This window comes from Lissotriton vulgaris, chromosome 6 (assembly GCF_964263255.1).
Source record: "Lissotriton vulgaris chromosome 6, aLisVul1.2, whole genome shotgun sequence".
Taxonomy (NCBI): Eukaryota; Metazoa; Chordata; class Amphibia; order Caudata; family Salamandridae; genus Lissotriton; species Lissotriton vulgaris.
The window spans coordinates 1,675,943,889-1,675,966,428 of NC_141694.1; the positions used below are offsets into that span (position 1 = coordinate 1,675,943,889).

Genomic DNA, 22,540 nt, shown 5'->3' on the forward strand with positions numbered 1-22,540 from the left:
TCAATTTCAGAGACTACGTGAGAAGGTAAAGTCTTGGACCAGGACAAACCTGCTGGATTTATTCTAGATGCGCGCCATTAGGGCTGGGCTGAAATCTCAGCAATGTTCCGGCCTACAATGAAAAGGTATTACTGGTGGCTTTTTCCTCCTATTTTTCTTTTACACATCTCCTGTAAGCCTTTCTGGATTGTAGTCATTTGTCTCATTGTTTATTACATTTTACTCTGTTAAAAAAAGAGAAAGTGGGAATTTTAGTGTTGTGAATGCATAGCTTTTGGGATTTTTGAAATGCTTTACAATGTTTTGCAAAGTTGGTCTGTCTACTCTGTAACATACCTATCAGAGGTTGAGCCTAGATTTAAATTGAACACTTTGTCTGAACCCAAAAGGTAAGTGATTTTTCTACTTGTGGTGGACTACCATCCACCCAAGTTATTGAGTTTTACAATATAATAGATTAACTTTCCTAGGGAGAGGTTGAGAATGTCAATTTTAAATTAGTATACTAGTTGTGTAGATTTTCTTTATTAATAACCAGTTCCACTAGCAAACTCATTTTAATTGGTATATGTATTTAATGTTCTGAAATCAGAATATCAGTAATACAACAAGTATATACATAGATATGCTCCTCACGAGTGTCTTGAACATATTCATTAGAAATCTTTGAGAAGTTGAACTTTTAATTATCTGCACAACCGGAGGGATGCTCTGCAAAAAAAAAAAAAAAAAAAAAAAAAAAAAAGAAAAAGGAAAGCAGCTAACTTAATTAGGACTAGTACTAGCAAAGCACGATACTGATGGCATGAATTGCCAAGAGATACCCGAAATCTGGCAGCATTAAAGAGAACTTTGGGAAGGGGTTGCAGACATGCAAATTCAATGGTGTGCGATATCCTTTTGGAAAATAAACCATTAACCAGGAGATTAACTAGATGAAACTACAGAAAATAAATTTAATATAATTATTCAAAAGCGAAATAGTCAGAGGTGGGGGTGACGAGAAAGTAAATAGTGTTCGCTGAGCAGGGTGGTGCTTTATACAGTGTAAAGATGGAAAACTAATCTAGAAGACTACAAACTAGAAAACGGGTGGCAAGTTAGTTAAGACCAGTTCGTATGATTAGTCGCTGCAGAAACCTTTGAAGTGTGGTAGCTGTGATCACAAAAGTGCTAAATTAGTCTACCATTCATGAATGTTTTAGTGATGATTTAAAGCCTGAATTATACATACCCTCTCATACATTTTAAATACTAATTACTGCCAATAATCAACATTCCACACAATGCTCATTTTGAAGGATAAAAATTGCTCAAAGTCAAAAATAATGTTAATTACTTTATTGAAATATTATATAAATTACACTTCAAAATAAGGGCAGTGCTTTAAAAATTCACACTAATATAACTGTACAAACATTTAAATAATTTTTTAGAGTACATATAAAAATGATGCTGAGCAGGTTAGATACATAATTTGTCGTCAATAGGAGTGAAATACAATATAAAAAATTAAGTCCTTTTTTCCTAATTATTTTCGTTAAATATCCAGTGATGATTTTGCTCAAAGTGTTTGAAAATGGGGGTCCTTAAAAAAAGAAAGATACAAGCAGATCAATATTTGACACACCCTACTCTGGGCGAGTGTGTGCAGCACCGGTGAGTTCCGCAGCACCGGTACGTTCCGTAGCACCGGTGAGTTCCACAGCAGCAGTGTTTCTTGGTAGGAGTGTACCTCAGGTCAGATGTCAATCTATTTTTCAAAGAAAAATAAATAGTTAAAATGAAACCCTGCTCTGTGGTTGTTATGTTTTACTGTTATACAAGCATGCTAGTTATCAAACAAAAACAGACTCTAGTTCTTTAAAACAAACTGAATAGGAGTCTAGTGTGTCCACAGGCCTAGTCAGATGGGTAACCATTTGTGTGCAGAATGGGAAATGTGTTTTTATGCTACCAGACTAGGGAACATTGGTGGGGTGGGGTAGAGCCCTTTTAAAGGGCCTTTAAAAGGGCGATGTCAGACCATTCCACATCTGCGAATAAGATCTGGGTATTTGAGAGCGGACCGAGTGTCGATATTGTAAAGAGACTACTTATGTTAACAAGTGTGCGAAAGGATAGGGCACCAGGAGCTTACTGAGAAAAACAAACACCGGCCACGTGCTATACCGAGGGTCGATATTGTTAAGAGAGTACTCATGTATACAAGTGTGCGAAAGGAAAGGGCACCAGGAGCTTACTGAAAAAAACAAAAACACCAGCCACACGCTCCCTCTCAGGCTCGCAAAGGCAAATCATCAAAAGAGTGATGGCGGACGCCACTTTGGGGTGCTTTGAGATCTAGGCACATTTTCTAGCATCTAAGATACAGATTGAATAACAAGAATAAAAAGATTCGCCAAGGGCTACAAGCATGTTGGAGTAGATGATACAACCCCGTTTAAAAGAAATATGCATGGAGGAATATTCAGAGTGACTATTTATTCCTGGTGTAAATAAGGAGATTTCTAATTCATTTTTGACGAATGGAATGCTTTCCTGTTTGGCTCTCGCGTAGTTTTTAATTTGACTCTATATACTACTTTCTCTATACCATAGAGCGGTGAACTATCTTCCTGAGCTGTTGCCAGGCGAGGAGAGGCACATTCCTCTTGTGTTAGAGATGAGCTAGAGGAGTTGTTTAAAATTTGGCTTATAAGTAGCCCTTTAATGCAGAATTGTTTAAACAAATAGTTAACAGAAGATGACTTCCACTAATTATGGTAATGTCTGTTTTATCTTTGTATGTGTCTTGTATCTATGTTGTCTGTGTCTTGATGACTTGTATCCTAGGACATCCCCTGCACAAATAGGACTACCAGGTTTGAACAGGTGATATCTGCATCGAATAATTTTCATTTTTCCCTTTGGAGCAGTAGCAAAAGAATTAGGTCCTGAAGAAGCGGGAGATACCTTGGGATCTTTAAACTACCGCAGAAACATGTCGACCATTACATTGGGCCAGTAACTATTAGGTCTACTTACTGGCTATTTTGCACTAAATTGCTTTTAACTTTGGAAGTGGACGGCACCAGAATAAAATATTTTTGCGTTCACTATTCAATTTTATCAGAGCACATTCCTTTTCTTTCTCACAACACCTTCTTGCACTGCTTTCAGTTACTAATACTATTCCCCTTCAGTCCTTTACCTTACAACAGTAGCCATTCCCACAACAGGTGGCAACAGTATTGGTTCTCCACTCTGGGAAGTGGTTCAGATGATAAAGGGCGGTAAAAGGAGAGTAACTGATGGATATCTTCCCATACAGTGTGATATCCTGTTGTGTGCTCTACTAATACACATAGAGTACACAGAGTCATCACGACACACTTGGACACACAGTTGACCCACAGTTATTCTTTTTGTAATATATATCGTGTTTAGGGGGCAGTAACTGCGTGGTCGGTAAATATTCCCTGGGACCCTCGTTTTATCTGTTTGTTGTTATTACCACACACCTATCTTCAACCTTTACAAAATTAGAAGATTACACCCCTCCACTACTGTAGCCAGACGTTTAGGGGTAAAACTGCATTTTGGATGCTAATCTCCAAGAGATATCCAAGAACACATACAGCTTTGCAAGGCAGATACTGCTGAACCATTTGCTTCATTCCCACCACATCAGTGCAAGATTCTACAACATTCTTTTATTAACCATGTAGGGTTCAACGTTTACACTGGCCCTACCCCTAAAAGTTCAAACACTGTCTGTGACAGTGCTATTATATACACCTAAGCAGAAAGTACTGCGGTCCTAACATTACAGGCCCTATGGCCAGAAATGCACTTCAAACTAACTATGGAGGGTACAGAAACTGATGCTGCCCTTGTCCCAACACATACTTTCAGAAACGCAGAAGTTGATCAGTATCTTAATTTTTAGAATTGGAGATAGCAAAATGGCAAACTTTTGACCTTTGAAAATGCATTGAGCAGACCACATCTATACACACGCAGTACAAAAGGGGGTGGTGATGGACGGAGCATCCGAACCAATCAAACACTCACACCCAGTCAAAAGATCTGGGTTTAATCCATCACCGTTCTTTAGCCCACTCTGCCACCCCAGTTCAGACATGGCTATATGCAAATCAGTCTGACCTTGTGCCTCATGGGAACAGTCCAGCCCGAACTGCCAAGCCATGTCTTCCCTGGACCGGAAACAAGTTTCCGAGGACCGGTTTCTGGCATTCCAGCCGTCTTCAGCCCGGCTTGCTTGAATCCAGTGGCAAAGTGAGCAAGGGCCCATTAGCTACTCCACTTCTGCAATGGACGAGTAGCAGCCAAGAATCTAGCTGCATGCCTGGATCCACATCTTACAATGTCACTAACGATTTCTGGCTCAGAGGCATGTTTGGCACTTAGACATCCTCATTTTAGTAGGTCCAATCAGGAATACCAATTTGCTCTACAGCCACCAGGTCAGACCATGACAGTATTGCAATTTACAATTTACTAACTTTTGGCAGCGACACGATCACGTGAGTTCCGACACGTTTAAGAGCAGGAATCCCTATGCCTTCCTCTCGTCGGTCCCTGTTCTAGGGATTCAAGTTTGTCCTACCACTAACCTACTACCCTACCTTATACTCCTGCATGGAAGCACTTTGCATTGCCATCGCATTTCACCAGATTTTAAACGTCCATGTTGCATAGACCGCCTTCTGTATGTATCATGGGACCCAAAAACTATGGAATGCGCTACTCCAGGAGAATTATATTTTCTTTTAGCTTTAAAAACATGTTCTAAAGGTGCCCTTTGTTGCTCAGGCTTAATTCTACTTTAAAGAATCATTTTTTTGTTTTTAATTTATTGTTCACACGAGAGAAGAAGTCACTGCTTTACAAAAAAGAAAACCTCAAATATACAATATCATAATATTCATAAATACAGAAATTCATATAACCAATAGCAAATACATAATTTTACCGTGTGGGAGAAAGAATTTAGTAACTAAGCCAGCGTATGTCTATTTCTTATCCGGTTTTATGAATATGGTATTGGATTAAAGATATTTATCTTGACAGAGACATACAATTAATAAAGGGTTTATATGAATAAATAAGTGCATGGTTCTTTCACAAAACCGGATTAATTTGCTACTCATCGTTATTTTATCTATTGCTATTATGTTGCTCCCACCTCACCATTCCATTTCGCAATGCAAGCCCATATTTCTTCCCCCTCTGTGTTCTGGCTTTCCTCCCTCTACATGCATATAGGGCTGCCTCTTGTTTCCAATCCCCCAGCAATATAGCTAACCACATCTGAAAGGTGGGAGGCTCCTTATCCTTCCATCTAGCGGCCAGCATTATACGATATATAGCTGTGCCCAAAAATAAACAATATTCTTGTTCTTTGTTAAATCGGAGAGAGCCATCATGCCCCAGGACTGCCAGTGTAGTAGCTAGCTCCAGATCCCTGTTTTTAAAATGATTTGTTCACTACAATCGGAAAACATATGCATCATTGTAGCCGGACCCACACTGCATCTAGGGCATAGGTCGTCCTCTCTTTTACCCCATAGAAAGAGTTTTGCCGGTGTAAAGTACAGGTTAAATACAGATTTATACAGCTGTGCTTTCAGATTGGAAGCTAAAACGGCTTCCGCTGAGAGTTCTAAACTCCTGTAGATATCTACTTCTGGGTTAATTAGTTTAGCTGCCCAAGATGCAGCATGCTTTCCTAAATCATCCGGCATCTCTGCCAATAGTAGGCTGTAGATATCACCAATTTTACATGACTCAGTTCTAATTAGTTCCATCAGGGGGATCTTCCCAATCATTACCCTATGTCTATATGCCATAAGAATGCTCCTGACCTGTATACATTTAAAAAGCTTGTTAGTGTGTATCCCGTACTCCTGTTGCAAATACCTAAAATGCAGTTGCTGGTGTCCACCATAGAACTCTTCAACTGTAACTATACCCTTACTCTCCCATTCCTGCCCCATGATGTCATAAGTATGCTTTGATAAGAGTGATCCACGCCATAAGTGGGTATATTGTGCAACTCTGGGGATCCCCATAAATGTTGCTATCTTCTTCCAAATACACCACGCACTCTTTATAATTTTAAACCGTACTTTGTTATAGTAGCTATGCTCAGTTTGTCTTAGGAGAAGCCCTGTGGCTTCTGCTCCTACTGCTAGCTCAAATATTGTAGGAGTTCCTTCATTCGAGCTCCCCCCGTCCATACTATTCTGCTTCAGTAAAGGATTTTTGGTGAAGCAGGGCTGCCCAATAATATGTGATATTTGGAATGGTGAACCCCCCACGATCTTGTGGCAGTGTCAGGAGTTTCATAGACCTTATCTTCCCATATTGCCACACAAAGTAAGACAGCATGGAGTTAATGTTTTGAGTATTATTTCATCCACAGTTAGTGGAATTGACCTAAACAGGTATCAAAATGTGGGCAATATATTCATTTTTAGGTAATTTCCTCTCCCTATAATTGACAGATGTAACCTGTTAACCCTCTTTAAGTCCAAACCTATAGTTTTGATGAATGGATCGAAATTTTCTTTGATAATCTTATCAACCTTAGCAGCAATCCGGACTCCTAAATAAACCGCTGATTGAGCACGACTTACATCTTCGTACACCATGTTCTGTGCGCATACTACAATGGGTTTCTCCCTATTCAAGCTATACCCAGATAATTTGCCAAATTTCCCTGTAATATCCGCAATCTCATCCAATGCCTCCTTGGGATCTGTTGTGACAAGTGCCACATCTTCCGCGTAGGCTAAAACTTTTGTCTGGTATCCCCTTGTGCAAATAGATGCTCTTGCGGGCAGTTAAAATCAAACCTATGAGATGGTTAATATATAACGCAAATAAAATGGGTAAGCAGGGGCGCCACTGATGCTTCCCCCTGCTAATTAATACCTCCTCTGACTCTTTACCCATTGCCTGTATCAGAGCTTTTGGGTTACAATACATTGCTCTGATCGCCCTGACAAATCCCTGACCGAACCCCCTTAGCTCCAGAATTCCCATTAAAAAAAAAAAAAAATGTTCCTCGATCGAACGCCTTCTCGGCGTCTAGAAGGATCATGGCCATCTGGCCCCCCGTTTCTTACAGGATATCAAACAATGTTATTACTCTTGGAATATGGTCAGTTTGCCTCCCTGGTATGAAACCATGCTGCCACGGGGAGACCAGATGACCAATGACCCTTCCTAACCGGGATGCCAAGACTTTAGATTAGATTTTTATATCTGGATTAAGGAGATTGGTTTGTATGACCCTGGGTTATCTAATTGTTTCCCCTTCTTTGGGAAGACAATTCGCGTTTCCTTCTATGACTCGGGATGTTTCCGCTATATTGAATCCCTTTAAATAGATCTAACAAGAATTGTAGTATTGTCGTGCCCAATGCTTTATACAACTCAAAGGGTACTTGATCAGGGCCTTTAGCCTTTGCTGTAGCCAGATTCTGTAATGCTATTTGTTTCTTCTTGTGATATCTCTAATTCCAATTCATCTTTTAGATCTTCATTTAGCATCTGCCCTAGGTCATCTTTTGTCAGCAGTTGTCTGATATCATCTAACATGCCATTTGCCTCTTTGCCAGCTTCTTCCATAAATATTTGATGAAAAGCTTTAACTATGCCTTCTGGGTCCGTATATTCCACGCCCCCCATATTGATAGCTAGGATTTAGTTCTGTACTGACTTTTGCCTAGGGAGAGTCTCTTCCTCACTAATTCTCCACTCTAATATGAACTATTACGGTGAGATTGAAACTCTTCTGCCGCCTTCTGTGCAAGCCATCCGTTAATCTCTGCCTTAAGCGTCTGCATTGTCTCCCTCCCATGCCTAATTAAAAATGAATGTTAGTCTTCGGCTGACTTCAACCTTTGCATTACATCCTGACTTTTCAGTTTATGTACAGCTCGAGATTTAGCCACAACTGATTGTTTCTCCCCTCAACCCTGCTTTAAACGCATCCCACACTATTATTCTTGAGGCACTATACCTATTAATATAAAAAAAATTGTTTACCCATTTTTTATGTGCTCTATATATTCCCTATTAGCTAATTTATCAAAAGTCCACTTCCCCCTGTTCTTCCTACCATCAGAAACTTCAATCCCTAAAACTAACTGATTATGATCTGATATGACCGTCGGTAAAATTATTTCAGCCTTCTCAAGTATCAGAGCTGTACAAAAAAAATAATCTATCCTGACGTATTTCCTGTGCAGAAACGAATAAGTGCTGCCACCACTCTGAGTGCCCAGCTTCTTATACATTACATCACCACTCTGAGATGTCTTTTTAGTCTGCCATACATCCACTAATCCATGACTATTTATAAGTGATGAGTGCCCTATATACCCTTTGTTTCCGCCCTTGATACCTCCCTCGGTTATCGCCATCAGATAGTAAATCCAGCGTGACAGTCACGTTTGGCTTCTAGGGTCACGAGGGCTTCGCCTTTCAGTCCCTCCCCTATTTAACCTGGTATGTCTCCCTCCGCGATCAGTCTGCGCGCGACTTCGTCGCGCCTAAGTCCAGCCCGTCTGCGCCCGTCCGCGCTGAGGACGCGCTGGGGCTGGAGGAGAGGTTGCTCTGCTGCGAATTCCTCGAGTAAGTTGTAGCTACTCCTGGCAGGATCTTATTGCATTGAAACCCGCTAAACTTTCCTGCCACCATAGGTTCACCCCTGAGAGCTTGCGGGGTTCCCTTCACTGTGGCTGCTTTTCGGGTCAGACTGAGTCCCCATCTCCTGAAACACCTGTTGTGCGTTTTTCCACCACTTCGCTGTCCCGTAATATTATTACCGAAGGGGGTTTCCTTATCAATGCCAGATCGCTGATAAAGAACAACATTGCCTTCAGCGAGTTTGTCGCGGTTAGGAAGCCCTCATGGGTATTTATTACAGAGACATGGGCCTCTGCCTCCTCGGGCCCTGAACTGGCCAACGCTGTCCCAGAAGACTATGCGTTGGCCAGATCGGATAGAGTTGGTCGGAGAGGGGGAGGCCTGGGGATCCTATATAAGATGTCTGTCACCTGCCGTATTGAAACCCTTTCCTTACCCTCGGACCCTTGCAGGTCATTTTCTACTCCCTTCCATCGGTCTCCTTTTTAGGCCTCCTGATCTATAGGCCCCCGGGCCCTAGATCTGGTTTTTGCCTCAAGCTACTCAATATCTTAGAGCCTTATTTTGGGAGGTCCAATTTGACAATCATGGGTGATCTGAACTTCCATCTGGATGATATAAGCTCTAGCGATACTGGTTGCTTGGTGGACTCTCTCAGCTTATGGCTTTCAACAATTGGTGGACAGCCCTACCCCTCAGGTGGGCCGCATACTGGATGGGGTTTTTTCTAACGATCCCAGACTTAAAACTGGTCCTCCCATCCCCCTAGTATGGTCAGATCACTTGGCTGTTCCTTTGGAATTAAAATCTCCATCCTCCTCCAGGATATTATGTCTCCTTAGGAGAAAGGAACCCAAGCGGAATTATAGGAACATTACCAATGACACCTTGGCCCCTCTTATAGCCTACAACGGGATGACCCCTGGGATAGAGGCCCAGGAGGCCGCGGTAGGCCTTTCTGATGCTGTCGCTAGAGCGGTGGATCTTATAGCCCCGGCCTTGTATGGTTACTCTGCCAGAAGACGACCCTCGGCTCCCTGGTTCTAAGAGACACTCCGGCTTCTAAGGCAGGACTGTAGTAGGCAGGAGAGGCTCTGGCGAACTAGCTGGGATTACAGAGAAAGGGATAAGCACAAGATTCTGTTAAGAGATAATAAAAGGAAAATAATTGAGGAAAAACAGGCCTATTTTTCTAATCTAACGGCCTTCCTCACTTCCTCAAGGGAACTGTTCAAGATAGTCGATTCCCTTTGCTCCTTACAGACTCCTGACCCGGTTAAAGGGTCTCAAGAACTGTGCAATAATCTCACTATTTTTCCACACAAAAATAGTGGATATTTATGCTTCCCTGGAATCTCAAAGGGAAAACGGTGTCCTTCTCCTCCTGTAACTCCATTGCCCCCGGACTGCCAGCCCAATGACTAAGGAAGCATTCTGGCCAATTTTCCCCCTCTCACGCTCCAGCAGCTAGATTTGCTCCTGAATAGGATTAAATCCGGCTCGCCTCCGGACCCCTGCCCCCTTAGGATCCTTAAGGATTGTAGGGAAGTTTTATTGCCCTTTTATCTTGAAGTGATAAACCTTGCTATTTCAGAAGGCATTTTCAAGGGCTCTGGAAAAAAGCTGTGGTCAAGCCCCTGCTGAAAAAGCAGTCACAAGATCCAGGGAAAATGAAAAATATCCGCCCAATATCACTGTTGCCGGCCCCAGCAAAGATGTTAGAGTCCCACCTTAACTTACATCGGACTGCCTTGGACTCTCCTGGCTTTCTGGACTCATCTCAGCATGGGTTCCGGAAGCACCATAGTACGGAGTTGGCTCTTACTGTGGTTGTAAACCATATCCGTACAAAGGTTGATGAGGGGCAGACTACTTTTCTGGTGCTGCTAGATCTGACAGCAGCTTTCGATACCCTATCTCCGGCCATCGCGTCTTAGGGAGATGGGGGTAGAGGGCGCGGCACTCAGCTTACTGTCTTCTTTCCTTAATCAGAGAGAGCAGAGGGTCAAGCTAGGAGATTTTGTATCCCCTCCCAAACCTGTGCATTGTGGGGTACCGCAGGGGTCGGCTCTAAGCCCCACTCTTTTCAACATATATGTGGCCCCACTCGCCAGGCTGGTTAGATCTTTTGGGATGGAGGTGGTATCATACGCCGATGACAGCCAAATCCTGGTCTCCCTCTCCCACTCGGTGAGTACCTCCGCTCAAGGAACTGCATGGAGGCAGTTTCACAGTGGATGATTTGTAATTCGCTAAAACTGAACGGAGAGAAAACCGAAGTCTTGATCTTTGGAGGTGACCAGGATGCCTGGTCAACTGACTGGTGGCCCCCTTCCCTTGGAGAGTGTCCGCGTCCCACTAAATCCGCTCGGAATTTGGGCGTGCTGATAGACACCTCTCTTGCTATGGACCAGCAGGTAAATAGAACAGTTGCTACCTGCTGGGGTGTCATCAAGACTGAGGAAAATCACTCACTACCTCTCTCTGAAAGCCCGGAAACAGACTGTAGTGGCTCTAGTCACGTCCCGCTTAGATTACTGTAATGCACTCTACTCTGGTATCAACCTAGGCCTCATACAACGCCTGCAGAATGTACAGAATGCGGCAGCTAGGTTTGTTCTTGACGTCCCTGGCCGCTCATCTGCCACCCTAGCCAGGAAGAGTCTGCATTGGCTCCCAATTCAGGCTAGGATCTCCTTTAAGATCCTATGCTTTGTCTATGGGGCGCTATATGGGGACGGCTCGGAAGACATACGGTCTATCCTAGTCCCCTACACTCCCCGTAGAGACCTACGCTCCTAGAGTAAAAATCTTCTAACTATACCCCGGGCGCGGAAAGTCAGGTGGGGCGGAAGGGCCTTCTCTGTTTTGGCCCCGAGGCTGTGGAACACACTTCCTCTGGAACTAAAATCACAACCCTCTATCGGTTCTTTCAGGAAGGCATTAAAAACATGGCTTTTCGCAGAGGCTTATCTGCAAGTTGGTTTCCGGTACATATGTTTTCTTTATTTCCGTTAGGCGCCTAGATGCCCACGGGCTAAGTCTGCGCAATACAAGATGCCCTTCATTCATTCATGTCCCCACATAAAACAAGTGGTAAAGACCATGCTGCCAATTCCATCTCTAAAACCTCATAATTTGAGCCATAGATTGAACATAGTGAGACCCCATCCTAGCTCCACTATGGCCCACCTGCCAAACTTATCTGCGGCCTTTCGTTTGACTGGACCCAGAGATGCTTTTGCCAATATGGCTACCCCTCTAATATTCGAGGTTTGCGAGGTGGCAGCCAGCAGGTTATACCCCTGTAGCACCATGAGATGTCTTATCCCAGGGGAGGTGGGACTCTTGAAGTCAGATTACACCAAATGTTTTTAATTTAATCAGCTCTCCCAGTTTACCCCTTTTAACTGCATCATTAAGTCCGGCCATGTTTATTGAACATATACATTCTCTCCATCTTAAAATTGTTTTATCGCTTCCAACCGACTCTGCAAATCTTACTGTTCCTCTTTCCTTGCTATATTTCTGTAACCTTTTCCCATCTTCGTTATTTTGATGAAATACATTTCTGACTCCCAATTCTACACCATCACCTTTCTCTGTGTGGTTTTTTCTCCATTTTTACCCCCTACCGCCCCCCCCCCCACCATTACCTAGCTTCGCGCCCCCCCGCCCCCTTCTCCCCTCCGAGAGACACTCAGAAATGGTCTGCATGCGATGAGTGCATTGCGCCAGCCTGATTACCCGGGAATAAAAAACATCTTTTAATTACAGTTATGCTGTGTAGCCACACTACATGACCACCTCCCTCCCTATCTTACACTGTATGCTCGTATAAATACGAAAAAGTAAGGGGGAACAAAAAAAAGGGGGGGACAAAAAAGGGGGAGGGGGAACACCTTAAGAAAATAACAGGGGAAAGAAAAGAAAAAGAAAAAAGGGCATCCTCTCAAAGAGCCAGAGTACACAGTGCCGCAGATTACAGCATCTACTTCAACTTTAGATCTTTCCTGACCTCATCAGGTTATTAGGCTGTCCAGGTATTCCCTAGCTTATATCTCGAACTGGAAAAAACGATTGCCCATTCCAGATAATTTTGCAGGATTATTCAAAAAAGCTTGGGCATTCTTGTCTTGGAATGGTTTGATCATCTGTCTCAGCCTCTGTCTTTCAACGGTGGTGTGGCAGAAATCAGGATGGACGAAGTATGAGACTCCATTCCTAGTGCGTTTTGATCAGGCCTTGCTTTTTCAAATAATGCCAGTTTTAGCAGAAAGCTACCAAGATAGCTCATGGGAGTGACCCTTCTCTTACTGGCTGCTTCTGCACAAACTGTACCCTATGGGCCTGCTGAATTTTTAGTGACCAATTCCAGTCCGTGAGTTCGGGGAGAGATTCTCCAAGTAGCTCTACGATATATATGCGGGCATCCCCCCCCCCCCCCTTTCTGGGACCCCAAGAATGCACAGCTTATTCCGCCTCTGGCGGTTCACATGTTCCTCCAGCTTCCACTGGATATCAGTTATCTGTGCTTCCTGCGATTTCATCTTTTCCAGGGTACTTGCCAAGTCTGACTCTGCAGTACACACAGTTTCCAAGTCGGTCATCCACTCCACAAAAGTACTACATGTTTGATAGCTTTCGCACTACGCCTTGTATCTTCCTCATTGCGGCTTGGGCCTTACGGCCATCCTGTCGAGTCTCCTCGCGATGAGCAGCTATTGCTTGTAAAAGTCTCTAATGTTGTTGCTGTCGGAGTAGTCTCCCTTCCCTTTACTGCCGCCTCCGGAGTACCTGTTAACTGGACTGAGGGGGGTATAATCCCACAAGAGCTCCTTCTCGCACCCTCTCCTCTGGCATGTCCCCGGTTTTTCCCTATCCTGAAGATCTAACTCCAAATCACTACCCCTTGCCTCAGGGTTGCTACTGTCCGTAACTTCAGACCACTCTCCCCCATCCGAGAGAGAATAGAAATCCAGTTCCTTCTCAGAGTCTCTCTGGCTTTCCCCATGCACAAGCCTCGCTTTCCTCTAACAGTCTGACACCGTCCCAGCGTACAATATTGCCACTTGTGGGGCCCCCGTACCGGTACCATTGCCATTATCGTCAAGAATCTCTTCTGCGTCTACACCCTCTACACCGTTGGATGTTCTAGCATTGGTTTCATTTATGCCAGCTTTGAGGGAGCGTGTGCTAGTCTCATCCTCTTAGTAGTACTTCGATACCGACCCCAACACTTTGCATTAGACACATGTTCCTTTGTATGCTCATTTTGTATATCAGAGTGAGAGCCCTGGAAGTGCGAGTGTCAGTGTCTTTATAAAGGTAACTGTATATGCGTCCGCTTAGAATTTCTCTCACAGGACCCTTTGGCGTCTGCCGCTCCACCTACCACAGGTGGAGTTGCCGCTGACTCTGGTCTTACTACCATTGCCTCTGAGGAGGTTCACCACAGTGGGACCCGCTGGCTTAGTTACTGTTCCCCTCCTTTTTTCAGAGAGGGGTCTAGATTCTATTCTTTGTGCCCGCGTCTGTGTTTCTTCTGCAGCTGCTACTGGTGATGATACCGCCACCAGGGTGGTCTTGGAAGCAAGCCTTGTTTTGGCTTTTACTGCTGCAGCTGTTTCTGGGGTCATCTCCTTGCTTGGGGCAGCTACATCTGCAGCAAACTCCGCTTCAGCTTCGGCCACTAAACAGCTAACCTCCTCCGGCAGAATTTAAGCCACAAACTCCGCCCGCAGCCCTGGTCCACCTGTCTCTGCCGCACAGGGGCCGTCCGCGCTGACTCCGCTGCGAGAGAGCACCGCCTCGTTGCTGCTGCCCTCACCATCGCCAAGAGAGTAGTCCCAAGGCACTAGGTAACGGCACAGCACCGAAAGCGCCCCTCAAGAACTGCAGGAGCCCAAAATAGCCAGCCCCACACAAGCCGCCACCTGAAGAATCCGCCCCTGCGGAGTCTGCGGAGTCAGGTTGCCGCCACAGGTAGGATCTAGTCGCATAGTTTTTCCCGCCGTGCTGCCACAAACTTTGCCTTTCTTCACCGCTCCTTCGTTTCCTTATTATATTCCTGTTATGCGTTCCATCATACACTGAATCCGCGCTTACCAGCTAGCATATCGCATTGATTCCGCAGCTTAACTTCTAGTCAATCTGCCGTCGGGCTCCTGGGCAGCGGAAGCTATGGTCTCAGCTGACCGCCATTTTCTACTTTAATGTTTCATTGTTCGTTTTAGTTTCCAGCGCAAAAATGCCCCAGTGGACGTGCACATACAATAAATTCCATTAGCCTGCACATGTTTTCTACTGTGAAAATATACCAAATTGTGATAAAAAAATCCACTTTAAGTTGAATAGCTGCTTTAGTAAAGCTACACGTCTCATAAATTACACCATATTTGGAGTGGCCTATTCTATATATATTTTTTTGTAGATCGTCTAGTGACATTTACAAGAGAATTTTAGTTGATCTAACATCAATTCAAGAAATCTAGGACCTACAGGATAAATATTGGTGCATTAATGTGAACAGCAGCACAAGAAGCAGATAAAAGAATCTACATGTACAGTTTATTTTAGATAAAACAGTCTAAATGGGCACTTTACATCTGAACACCATTTACAAATCGTTAAGGTGCAGTGGTGGATTATACTTTTTTTAAATCTTGATTACAGAAATCTATCAACTTCTGTATGACCCCAGGCTTTGCATCCTGGTCGCAGTTTCCTTGGAGCTCCAGATTACAATGTTTTTAAATTAACAGCCCTGGTGAACCGTGAGTGCCATCCACTAATCCATAGCAATTTAGGATAAGCTAGTTAGCAAGCAAATAAAGGAGTTTTAGATCTTAACTAGTGATAGGTTTTGTACTAGGAGGAGAGAGGGGATAGGATAATCCACATAAAACCATATTACTCACTGCGTAATCCCTCTTCTGGATGCAGGAAAATGAAACTAGTACAGAAGAATACTTGTTACCAACTAGTTGACTATAGAAAAGTATGCCACTTAGTTTACTACAAAGACTGAAAACAGTTTAACAGATTTACTGTTTAAGAGCCAAAGACCTTAAAAGAAATCAGTCAACAAAATGGAGGCTAATAGGCAAGCAATTCAGCTTTAACATTTGGATTAACTGTGCACCAGTATAAGCAAGGAAATCTTTGAAAAGCTTATGGTAAGGGTTGAGGAATGCACAGGTGTTAATGGTCAATATTGGATGAGACCATTACGCTCAATCAAGAAACTAGTACAGCCATTAGGTCTGAAGGGACCATCGTTCTAAATAGACAGAATGCTAGCTATATGGTGCCAGTGTCTGATAGTACCTCAGTGACTATAGAGACTAGGGAGAATGAACATTTAGGACTTGCAGCAATCACTGGATTTCAGTATGCAGAAGCTGTCGCAGACAAAGTTGCCAGCCACCGCAATCCCAATTATTCTTCCCTCTGCTTCCACCTTCACTCCCTCACCCTCTCCATCTGGTGGGTTACATTACTCAGTTTAACAGCTTCTCGGCTCCCTCCAGTCAGGAGGGATTGTCAAACAGGTAAGTTGCGTGGTGAGAGGGAGTAAAGTGTGATCAGAGATCTCACTGGGAACTCCTGGAGAAGCGCTTGTCGCTGCGGAGTGCCCAGGCTTGCATTAACCTCCATATCGTACAATCCGAGCCCCACATATTGCAGGAGGCATTGGAGTGGTGCAATAAGCAGAAAAGTCAGGACTGGGTGGTAGAACAGGCTGCAAAACCAACCAACCAGCCAGCCAAGCGCAGCAGCATGAGAAGAGTGGCGGCATATGTGGTATGTGAGTCAGTCCCACAGGCGAGTCAGTCCCCGGCTCATTAGGTGCAGCAAGCCCGAAGGTTGAATGATGGTACACAGAAGCAGCTAGCTTAGCAATTACTGCAGCTTTCGCACCGCCAGGAGCCCCCAGTACTGGGTACTTTCCTTGCCACTCCCACAACCTCTCTAAACCAGAAACACTAGCACAGTCTACTCAAATCAGTAGTCTGCTTCACAGAAAGCAGATCCTCATTAAATATGCTGCAATTGACCGCGCAGAGATCTTAAGAAACATTGATACTATCCAAGAGGAAATAAATAAAATAACCGAAACTGAAGACATAAAAAAGTTGAAAGAGGAAATGATTGACAGACTAAAAAAACATGGGGACAAAATTAAGGCAAGAAAAATAAGCAAGTTTGCACGAGATCAGGCGGATTATGCTAATGGCCAGATCGTCACCTTCTCGCGTAAATTCAACAAAGTCAAGCGCCAGCAATACAGCGCAAAAGAAAACAAGAAACAGACCCCGGATAATCCTATTAATAGTGGGGGCAAGTGGCAGTAAAGAAGCTGACGATGCCGGAAGTGTGACTTCTGAAGGGTCTGATGCCTTTTCTAGCGCTTCAAGTGGAGATTCGCTATTTAATGAGCAACCGCTAACCATTCTTAATATGGAGGAAGAGTTGGATTTTTTAGTGGCGGAAAGACTGTCAACCTTACGCCCTCGGCAAAAGAACGCAATAAGAGCCGAAGGAACAGAAAGAGGCACGAAAGACGAAAAAAACAAAAACAAAAATGTGCAGAAAAAGAAACAAGGAAGGCGCAACAAGAAGCATTAAGAAACAATGCTGTTATCAATCTTACTGATGTCACTCAGTAAAGCGGAGGAACAACTACTTTCGCTAGGATTGAACTTCTGCCCAGCACAATCATTTAAATATGCCCCGACAAGAGTTGATGTTTTCCAGTTTATACGCAAGCTAAAATTAAAAAAGTTCTTCACTCTACAATCCTTGAAAATTGGAACTAATGCCCGCCCTACTAGTGCAACTTCAGGGGATCCTGAAGTCTCAGCAGCGGATGCCCCTGTACTGCTTGACATGCACGATCTCAATGCAGCGACGGATTCACAACCATTGGGACCCGAGGTGGATTTGTCCACTCAAAGAAGACTGAGTAAAATACATATGACACAACAAGGAGCGGGGCTAACTCCATTTAAAGGCAAGTCAGACTTTGTCCCCTTGATGGCAAAAGATGAGATTGATACTTTCCATGACTATCACCACGGAAATCAAATCCCTTTACAAATCGACTAACAGGAACAAGAGGCAAGTATTTAATCAACATGCTAATTACTATGCCCTTATGAAGAAGCTAAGCACTAACCCTAACATTGTTATCAAGACTGCGGATAAGGGTGGGAACTTGGTCTTATGGCCCAAAACAGAATATATCACGGAAGCACATAGACAATTTCATGATATCAATTGCTATGTTAAATCTAGTAATAATGACTATGGTAAAGCTTGTGAGAATCTGTTCAAGTTATTGTCTCAATGGCGCTGGGAAGGACTCATCTCAGGGGATGAGTTCAAGTTCCTGCATAATGAATTCCCGACCCTCTCTGCATTTTACTTGATACCAAAAGTGCATAAAGCCATCAGACCTATGCCTAGTAGACCTATTATATCTGCACTAAATAGTGTGAGTGAAAGGGTGGGCCAATAGATAGATTTCTTCCTTCAGGACTTGGTTAAAAAGCTACCCAGCTATGTCCGTGATACCACGGACTTTAAGAAAATAGAATCAATTGAATGGCAGGAAGACATGTTGCTGATTACACTTGATGTGGAATCTTTATATACAAGTATAGCACATGAAGATGGCCTTAAGGCAGTAAAATACTTCTTAAACCAGAGACCCGCACATTACTACCAACACAACAAGGCAATCTTTAGTCTTATAGAGCGGTGTCTTAGAAACAACTACTTTTCCTTTGGGAAGGAGATTTGGCGACAGGTGAGAGGCGTGGCAATGGGGGCCTGGTTCTCCCCCAGCTATGCGTGTTTACATGCCGGCTGGTGGGAGGAGTGGGTTCTCAATGTGACACACAGAGTATGGGTCAATGAAAAAGTGATTAAGTACCTGCGGTACATCGATGATGTTTTTAGTGTGTGGCAAGGTACAAAGGAGGAAGCTGTCTCCTTCATTGAGGAAATCAACAATAACTCCCTGAATTTAAAGTTTACATCACATATCAGTGCAAGCCAGGTGGAGTTTAGACATTAAAGTCTATATTGATGACTCAATGAAATTACAAACCACATTATTTAGAAAACCTACCGCAGGTAATACTACCCTGCATGCCTCTAGTCTACACCCACAACACACTATTGAGAGCATTCCTTACGGAGAAATTCTCTGACTCAAAAGGATTTGCAGCTCTGAGAGGGATTTCAGACAGTCTGTACTGGAACTAGAAGTACGACTGAGGGAGCGGGGATACTCAAAGAAAACATTTGATCGAGCTTTGGCCAAAGCCGATCTAAAGACCCACGAAAGCCTGTTGCCTGTCAGTGAAGAGATAGTTTCTACTACTTCATCAGAGGAGAAATTCGAATCTTGCCCTAGGTTCATTACCTCTTTTAGTGACCAGGAGCGCAAGATCAGAAAAATCATTAACAAGAACTGGCCTATAGTTTTATCGGATAACATCCTGGGGGCCCTTTTACCACAGAAACCAACTGTAACCTTTCGTAGAGCGCGAAACATGGGGGCGCGGTTCTGGATCAACCATGTCCAGAATTAAAAGAAAAAACGAATTGGTTACAATCTGCAGGTGGTTTTCGTAAATGCTCCAGTTGCCGTGCCTGTAAATTTGGGGTGAATAAAACTCATTACATCACCCCTTTTAGTGACAAGGCAATTGATATCGTGGGCCAATTTACCTGCAAGACATAATTTTCAGCTTATGTCCTAACGTGCACCTGTGGCTTGAATTATATTGGTAGTACCAAACAGCAGGTGCACGTTAGGATTTTGCAACATTTACGTGCAATTTTACATAGTGACCCCAGTTACCCAGTGGCTCGCCACTTTGAGATGAAACACAAAAAAGATATTAATTGTTTAACATACTTTGTTGTAGGGGCAGTGCCTAAACTGAGAAGAGGCGGTAACAGAGTTGAAGCTCAGACAAGTCGAATCAAATATGATCTTGGAATTCGATAGCAAGTGGCCGAACAGCCTCAACACTGAAGATTTACATACTTTTTTGTAGGCTGGTCCTTGTCCGTTACCGTCTGATATTTGTGTTTCTCCTGTGAACCAAGATCATTTATGTCACCCTTGGTAGTCAGGTTCCCTCTTGCCAAGGGACATGCAGAACCAGTTACGGTTATCCATTTGTACATATATTTGATCTGTTTGCCCTGGCTAGTCATGATCCCTGTTAGCCAGGGATTTCAATCTTCATCAGTATCAACCCCTTTGTACCAATTTATGTATCTTAAATAATTTATGATAATTTCAAATTCTAGCACTATTTTATACACAGGGTGTGGTAGTATCACTTTATCACTTTTTATGATAAGCCCTGTTAATAAAATGAAATGTTTTGTATAAGCTTTTATTATACAGAATGAGACTTTTGTCCATCTGTGTAATTAGCATAGAATAACAATTTCGAAATGCAGGTAGTTCTCATGTATCATGCACTTTGTCTCTTCTCTTGTAAATAAATTGCTATATTTATATTAATGTGATGTTTGCACTTTAGGACATGCACTGTTTACACTTTTTTAGCACTTGACACTTTATTCACTGGTCTATGCCCACCCCTGAGCAAGTTAGTGACATACTATTAATAAGGGTCCGCTCCACCCATGATTTTTATGGGTGTTTGTTTGTGACAAATGATAGAACTAAAGCAATTAATGGATTTATCCGGTGAGGGTTTTTATTGCTTTTATACAAACAATGATAACATGTTTGATATTAGTATTTATACTATTTATTGAGCTTGTTTGCACATATCGCGGTCAGAAGTATATCTACTCTGTCTATGATCGCATGACGTGTGGGAGGGGCTTGCACTGGTAGTCACTTGGCATAAAAATAAAAAATGTAACAAAGTTTTATGCATGTGAACAAGGGCTTGTAGCCCGAAACGCGTTATGCATTTCCTGCAAATGACTTCTAACCTGGATTAAAGATCTGTTATCCAATCTGGTGGTCCGTCTCCTGTTTAGCTGCATGGTTGGAAGTGGCGTGTTTGGAGTTCTTCGTGCATATTATATATATATATATATATATATATATATATATATATATACATATATACACATATATACACACACACACACATACATACATATACACAGAAACACAAAAATAAGCAATTGCAGCCTAATAAACACCAGAGCTGAATATGCAGTAAAGAATTTCCACCATAAAAAAAAATTATATATATATATATATATATATATATATATATATATATATATATATATATATATACACATACATACACACATACACATATACATATACACACATATATACATATACACAGAAACACAAAAAAATAAGCAATTGCAGCCTAATAAACACCAGAGCTGAATATGCAGTAAAGAATTTCCACCATACATGAATAAAATGCATGAGAAACAACGAAGCTTGTTTAGAAACTGTTTTAATGCTCAGAAAACAGTAGAAATTCTCATAAAACACCGAAAGCATAGAAAGCTCCAAGGCTGCATTGCAAATACACAGTCTAAAAAGACTGAAAAGCTAACCTGTAGCTGCATAGCAATAAACTGACACCGTGCCTTTAAGGCACTCCTGACCCCCAGCCGACTGAATAAACCATGGAACAAAGAGGTTAACAATATCTCCAAACAAATAGCAGACCTTTGCCCGGGGAGGCGGGAGGGTTGCTTATGACTTTGATAAGGATACCTCTGGAAGAGAACTAGGATTACAGGTAAGTAACTAATCCTTCTCTTCCAGGGGGTCCTCATCAATAGTCATAAACATTCTAATAGAATAGCGAGCTTCAACTCATCTCCCTGCGGGCAAAGGAAAATACATGAAAAACATGATAAGTGCGCTCCAGTAATGACCCAAGGTAGGATAGAGCAAAAAAAATATCCAAACAGATCTCAAAGAGGCTTGGCTTACTTGAGCATCAGCTCTGGAATCAGATTCTAGGCAGTAGTGCCTCGTAAAGGTATGAACTGATTTCCAGGTTGCAGCCTTGCAAATCTCGGACATAGGAACATCATGCAAGAAAGCCACTGTGGCCGCTTTCCCCCTGGTGGAATGCGCCTTGAGATAAAGGTAAGGGCCTTTTCACCAGCGGGTAAGCCAAGGTGATACAGGAGACAAGCCATCTAGAAATGGATCTCTTCGCTGCAGTAAACCCTGTACTGATGGTGCCATAATTGACAAATAACTGGTCTGTCTTACTTATGCCTTTGGTACTCTTCCTTATGCCTTTGGTACTATCAAGGTAGAACTTAACACCCTCTTAAGGTCTAAGGAATGAAGAGCCTGCTCAGCTGGGGATGCAGGGTTAGGGAAGAAAGATGGTCAGGAAATGGACTGATTGATGTGGAATTCAGACACCACCTTAGTGAGAAAAGGATGGGCCCTCAAAACTACTGTTGTGATGGAAAACAGTGTAAGGCTCATTGGTGCAGAGCCTGGATATCGCTCACTCTGCGAGCCGATGTAATGGCTACCAGAAAAGCGGCCTTCCAGGATAAATGATGCAAGGAAGCTTTAGGTCTGCGCTCAAACGGCGGACCCATCAGTTTAGACAATACCAAGTTCAATTCCCACGGAGGAGAATAGTTTCTAACAGGGGGGGTACACTTTCTTTAACCCCTGTAAGAAGTCCTTGACCACCTGCATTTGGAAAAAAGATGGCTGCGTAGGAGACTTCCTATATGCCGTAATGGCAGACAAATGCACTCTGATGGAAGCAAACTTTAGACCAGATTGTGCTAAGTGCAGTAGGTAAGGGAGAATAACATCCTCTTGCCCCTTGGTCGGATCAAGATGATGTGCCCTACACCA

At 43.1% G+C, this 22,540-nt stretch overlaps 1 protein-coding gene across 1 annotated transcript in view; it reads right to left on the reverse strand.

The window, feature by feature from the left end:
- Positions 1-1,329: 1,329 nt before the first annotated feature.
- Positions 1,330-22,540, reverse strand: part of LOC147709301 (serine/threonine-protein kinase Nek2-like) — a 232,239-nt gene continuing 211,028 nt past the window's right edge. The window contains exon 8 of the mRNA XM_086925457.1: positions 1,330-1,753. Coding sequence (XP_086781583.1) covers positions 1,615-1,753 — 139 coding nt within the window. The 3' untranslated portion in view covers positions 1,330-1,614. The remainder of the gene's footprint in view (positions 1,754-22,540) is intronic.